The following is a 6,110-nucleotide window of genomic DNA, read 5'->3' on the forward strand; positions in this document are numbered from 1 at the left end:
GGAACCATTCCTGCCCCTGGGAGGGAATCATTCCTGTCCCTGGGAACCATTCCTGCCCCTGGGAAGGAATCATTCCTGTCCCTGGGAACCATTCCTGCCCCTGGGAACCATTCCTGCCCCTGGGAGGGAATCATTCCTGCCCCTGGGAGGGAATCATTCCTGCCCCTGGGAACCATTCCAGCTCCTGTGAGGGAATCATTCCAGCCTCTGGGAACTCCTGGGGTCCATCCTCTGCGAGGGTGAGGCAGGACCCGCGGTCACCCCCCACTTATGCAACTCTTGACCCATCCCGGGCGGGCTAATCCCAGATTCTTCTTGTCGCAAGGCGGGATTACCGCGGGATTTGCATCCCTGAAACCAGCGCTGGATCGGCCGGGCCGGGAAATCCCACCCTGATCCCAGGAAACCCGACCAGGAAACCCGACCCTGCTCCCGGGAACCCCGATCGGGAATCCTGGCCCTGCCCAAGGAAACCCGACCCTCCCCCCGGGAATCCTGACCCTGCTCCTGGGAACACCGGCCGGGAACCCCAACCGGGAACCCTGATCCCGCGGGAATCCTGACCCTCCCCCCGGACCTGGGAACGCTTCGGGTCCTGCTCTCCTGCTGTGCTGGGAATGAGTTTAGGATGTGATTCCCAGCGTTGTGGGACTGCTGGGGCACTGGGATCACCCCGGGAACACCCAGCACAGACACAGGGATCCCGGTGCCATCCCCATCCCGGGATATCCCGGTGCCATGCCTATCCCGGGATATCCTGGTACCATCCCTATCCCGGTGCCATCCCCCTCCCGGGTGCCATCCCCATCCCGGGATATCCCGGTGCCATCCCATTCCATCCCTGCCCGGCTCTGAGCCGGGACTAGCCCAAAGAACGACCCGGACCCGCCCCGCCATCTGGCCGCGGGATACCGGTGCCTCCCGATCCCGGTGCCTCCCGATCCCGGTGACCCCCGATCCTGCTCCGATCCCGGTGATCCCGGTCCCGGCCACCCTCCGCCCGGGCTGCCCCGTCCCCTCGGGTCTCTCACACTGGCGGCTCCGGCGGCTCCTCGCTCCCCCTTCTCCTCCAGGAGCGGCCCCAGCTCGGCGAGCTCCAGGTGCGCCCGTTCCCGTTCCCGCTCCCGCTCCCGTCCAGCAGCCGCCGCCGCGCTGCCCGCGCCGGGCGGGGCCTTTCGGGACGCCATGGGCGCGGCGGCGGCTCCGCTGCGGCTCCGTGCGCGTCCTTCTGCCGCCGCTCTGGGGGGAGAGACACCGAGTTACGGCCCCGGGGCCGGGCCGTGCCCGGGGGAACTCCCGGCGCTCGGGGCCGCCCCGTCACCCTCGGAGCGCCCGGGCCCCCTCACCGGCCGCTACATCCCCGGAACGACGCTGTGAGGGGAACGGGAACGCCCACCCACCGCGCCACGCCCCGTCGCGCCGCACGCTGATTGGTCATACCTGCTGCCAGTCACCCATAGTCCCGCCTCTTTAGCACTATGATTGGTTATTCCTACCGTCTCTCTCGTTGTGATCCCGCCCCCGCGCGCGTTGATTGGTGGAGCCTCACAGCTGGCGGGGTAGAAGGAGGGGGAGACGCTCTGGCCGCGCCGCGCGGCTTTGTGGTCCTCGCGCTCGGCTGCCCCCTGGCGGCGAGGATGGCGCGTTAGGCGAGGGGGTCCGTGTAAACTTGAACTCTTTAAAGATTTAATTTTTTATCGCTGAAAACTTTAATTCTTTACCTCTTTTGGGGGAAATTTTAACTGTATAAAACATTTAAATTTTTTACTCATAAAATCTTTAATTTTTTACCCTTTGTGTGTGAGTTCATGGAAATTTTAACTCTATAAAACATTTAAATGTTTATGCCTAAAAGCTTTAAATTTTTACTCCTTGAGGGGGAAATTTTAAGTGTATAAATTACTCGATTTTTTTGCCTCTAATTCCTCTCCTCTCCTCCAACCCCACGGCTTTAAATTCCTCATCTTTCCCAAAATTCCTCATCTTTCCTACTCCACACGTTTAAATTCCTCCTCTTTCCCTTCCCACAGGTCTAAATTTCTTGTCTTTTCCAAAATTCCTGTCTTTCCCAAAATTCCTTCTCTTTCCCTCCCCACAGGTTTAAATTCCTCTTCACAGGTCTTTCTCAAAATTCCTTGTCTTTCCCACCCCACAGGTTTCAATTTCTTGTCTTTCCAATAATTCCTCATCTTTCCCACTCTACAGGTTTAAATTCTTCTTTCTCACCCCACAGGTTTCAATTCCTTGTCTTTCCCTCCCCACAGGTCTAAATTCCTTGTCTTTCCCAAAATTCCTCGTCTTTCCCAAATTTCCTCATCTTTCCCTCCCCACAGGTTTCAATTCCTCGTCTTTCCCAAAATTCCTTGTCTTTCCCAAAATTCCTCATCTTTCCCAAAATTCCATCTTTCTCTCTCCACAGGTTTACGTTCCTCGTTTCCCACACTCAGATTTCAATTCCCCATCTTTCCCAAAATTCCTCCTCTTTCCCTCCCCTCCGATTTCAATTCCCCATTTTCGCAAATTCCCCTTTTTCCCCCGGGGTTCTCTTCCTCCCTTCCCACTCCGCCGCCCCTCCCTGGCCCGCGGGATCCTCGGGATCCTTTTCCCATCAATCATTCAGCGCTGGAAGGGGATCCTCGGGGGTGCCGGGCTGGGGGGGACGGAGCGGGGGAGGGATTTTCCAGCCTTCCCGGGGTTCCGGAGGGGCCGGGAAAGGTTGGAGGGACCCGGGGCTGTGCCCAGAGGTGAGGGGGGCGGGGGGGACACGAGGGTGGAGGGGACACGGGATTTGGAGGGGACAAGGGATTTGGAGGGGATATGGGATTTTTAGGGCACACGGGGTTTGAAAGGGACGCGGGGGTTGAAGGGGACACAGGTTGGAGGGGACACGGCAATTGGAGGGATGTGGGGTTTGGAGGAGGGAAGGTGGGGCTTGGAGGGGACACAAGGCTTGGAGGGGACATGGGGTTTGAAAGGAACACAGAGGTGGAGGGGACACGGGATTTGGAGGGGACACGGGGGTTGGGGCTCCTTGGGGTGCCCCAGGAGCTGTGGGGGGTGGGAGATGCTCTGGGGACTTTGGGAGGCTGTGTCCTCCTGTGTCCCCCCCATGTCTCCCTGTGTCCCCCGGGAGCTGGGGGGGCCAGACAGACCAGGGCTGGGTGGGAGGTGTTGAGGGGTGTGGAGGGTCGGGGGGTGTTGGGGGTGGCTGTGGGGCTATTGGGGGTGGCCGTGGGGTGTTTTTGAGTGGCTGGGGGGGGGTTGGGGTAGCTGTGGGGTGTTGGGGTGGCTGTGGGTTGGTTTGGGGTGGCTGTTGGGGGTGGCTGTGGGGTGTTTTAGGGTGGCTGTGGGGTGTTAGGAGTGGCTGTTGGGGGGTTTGGGGTGGCTGTGGATGGTTTGGGGTGGCTGTTGGGGGCGGCTGTGAGGCTGTTGGGGGTGGCTGTGCCAGGACTGGCTGTACCAGGGCTCTGCTTTCCCCCCCAGGGACAGACGGGGCCGTGTCCCCCTCTGGGGTCCCCATGGATGTCCTGAGCTGCCTCAAGTACCTGATGTTCATCTTCAACGTGCTCGTGTTTGTGAGTCCTCCTGGGGCCGGGGGGGATCCGTCCCCAGAGCTCCCCACAGCTGGCTCTCTGGACAGCTCAGGGAGGGACACCAGTGCCGGGGCTGGGTTATTCCCTGTCCCCAGGGTGTGACATCTCTGGCCAACTCAGGGACAGGTGACACCGGCCAAAGGAAGGGGACCAAGGACAGAACACCCCTCGACCCACGGGGGGACATCTCTGGCTCGGGGGGGGTGACACCATTCCCAGGATTGGAGCATCCCCGTTCCCACGGGGGGACATCTCCAGTTGGCTCGGGGGGGGACACACCATGTCCCCCATTCCCAAGGGGTGACACCTCTGTCCAGCTCAGGGACAGGTGACACCAGTCCCAGGGCTGGAGCATCCCCATTCCCGGGGGGGACATCTCTGGCTCGGGGGGGGTGACACCGGTCCCCGGGCTGGGACAGGGCTCGGGTCGCTCGTCCCCGGGGCTGGGGTTGGTCCTCCCTGACTCCCCCTGTCCCGCAGGCCGGGGGGACGCTCCTGGCCGCCCTGGGGCTCTGGGTGGCCGCGGACCCGGGCGGGTTCCAGGCGCTCGTGGCCGCCCGGGCAGTGCTGGGCGCGGCCGCGTGGCTCCTACTCGCCCTCGGCATCGCCCTGGCCCTGCTCGGCTGCCTCGGCTGCTGCGGGGCCCTGCGGAGGAGCCGCCCCCTCCTGCTGCTGGTGAGGGGACATGGCGGGGAGGGGACACGGGAGGAGAGGGGGTCTGGGGGGTGGTGGAATGTGAAGGGAAGGGAAGGGAAGGGAAGGGAAGGGAAGGGAGGGTTTTTGGGGGGGGGGGGGGGGGTGGGGAGGGATGGAGGGAGGAGGAGAGGAAGAGGAGGACACACTTCGCAGAGGAATTATTTGCTGGAGAGCCGCAAAAATTGCCGAACCCCCCCCAAACGCCGCGGTGTCATTAACAGGCCCCGCGTTCCCCCTCGAGAGTCCACAGCCCTCCAAACCTTTCCCTCGTGTTCTTCCACCCCCCAAAAAAATGGAAAAGGAGCCTAATTATTTTCAGCAGAGCCCTGAGTGACTCCGACCGATTTCAAGTGTGGAGGGAGGAAAAACACCGGCTCGGCTCCGCTCGCCAAAGCTCGTTTGAGGTTTTTCTGCCCAGCAAAGGTCACATTCTCGGGGTTTTTTTTTCGAGGCTCGAAACCTCTGGCGAGGTTGAAACTTGTGGGTTTGAATCTATTTTTGGGGTTTTTTTTTTGGCAGACACCTCCCCGAGAAGAGGAAAAGTCCCAGTAGCCACCTTGTCCACCTTTATCAGATTTGCCGAAATCGAGGGGGTATTTTTCCATTTAGAAAGGGAGGGGGGTGGTGTTATCCCTCCCTGTAGCAGACAATGAACTATGCGGGAAAACAGTGATTTTTTTTTTAATCCACCGCCTAATGTGAAAGTATTTCTTTAATAATCGAGCTGCGTTTATCGTGAAGAAATAATCTCAGCACACGAATAATCCCAAGGACGCCCCAACAACCGCGCTCGTTTTTTGCAGAATTCACCCACCTGGTCCCCCCGCCCTGCCCCAGGTTCCACCTTCCCTAGGGAAAAAAAACCACCCCCAAAAACCGAAGGAAAGAGCAACTGGGGACAGAGGCTCCTTAATTAGCAGCGAATGCCGAGGTGACCGTTTTTCCTCTCTGATCAATAATATTGCTATTTTTAAAATCCCACTGCAAAGGGGAGGAAAAAAAAAGAAAAAAAAAAGGAAAAAAAAACCCCAAAATAAAATGAAGTTGTCAGGTCCGGTCAGTTCGGGGGTGGGGGGCGGTTTTGGGAAGAGGAGCCGCGTTTTTCCAGGCGTTTGTCCCCGGCTGCAGCGAGCAAAGGTGCAGCGAGTCCTTCCAAAAACCCCTCACCTTGGGCAGGGCGGAAAGGTTGGTTTGCAGTGCCAGGGCAAGAAAAGCCCCCGCGGCCCCCCGCCAGACCTCAGGCAATAAGATCTACGCTATTCCTGCTTCTTTTTAAGGGGAATCTCTTGACATTTAGTGTCTGGGGAAGGTGCTGCTCTTTGTCTTCCCTGTTTCGGCCGGGTTGGGATGCGGGGCTGGGGGGGGGGACGCGTCTGGCGGGTGCGAGTTCCCGTGGGCAGCTTTGTCTCGGGGGGTTTATTGTACTTTTAGGTGTTTCATTGTACCCTCGCGAAGATTATTTTCTTCCTCTCTCCCCCCCCTCACCTTCTTTCCATCCCCTTTTGCCCTGACCTTCACTGGAAAAAAAAATGTCATTCCCCTCCTTCCCCCCCACCCCAAAACGGGGAGGCTTCGGGGAGATACGCGAGGGGCGTAAATAAAAGAGGGGAGAAGGGGGGGAGAGAGGGGGAAAAAAACCCCCAACAACAACAACTAAAAAAAAAACCCCAAAACAAATAAAATAAATAAATAAATAATAAAAAAATGAAGTCAACCCCACCACCGCTTCAACACGGGCGATTTCTCGGCGCGAGCGTTTATTTTTTTTTACGCCCCTTTATGAAAAGAGGCGCCCCCCTCTCCCCCCCCCCCCCCCCCCCA

General features: G+C 59.0%; 2 protein-coding genes across 2 annotated transcripts in view; one reads left to right on the plus strand and one right to left on the minus strand.

Annotated features, from left to right (window-relative positions):
• ADIPOR1 (adiponectin receptor 1) overlaps window positions 1–1,187 on the minus strand; it is a 9,059-nt gene extending 7,872 nt beyond the window's left edge. The window contains exon 1 of the mRNA XM_017835517.1: window positions 1,032–1,187. Coding sequence (XP_017691006.1) covers window positions 1,032–1,187 — 156 coding nt within the window. The remainder of the gene's footprint in view (window positions 1–1,031) is intronic.
• A 2,331-nt stretch (window positions 1,188–3,518) lies between these two features.
• LOC108507518 (tetraspanin-18-like) overlaps window positions 3,519–6,110 on the plus strand; it is a 4,609-nt gene continuing 2,017 nt past the window's right edge. Inside the window, exon 1 of the mRNA XM_017835523.1 lies at window positions 3,519–3,575. Coding sequence (XP_017691012.1) covers window positions 3,519–3,575 — 57 coding nt within the window. The remainder of the gene's footprint in view (window positions 3,576–6,110) is intronic.

The sequence above is a fragment of the Lepidothrix coronata genome, unplaced genomic scaffold, assembly GCF_001604755.1.
Source record: "Lepidothrix coronata isolate B3197 unplaced genomic scaffold, Lepidothrix_coronata-1.0 Scaffold259, whole genome shotgun sequence".
Classification (NCBI taxonomy): domain Eukaryota; kingdom Metazoa; phylum Chordata; class Aves; order Passeriformes; family Pipridae; genus Lepidothrix; species Lepidothrix coronata.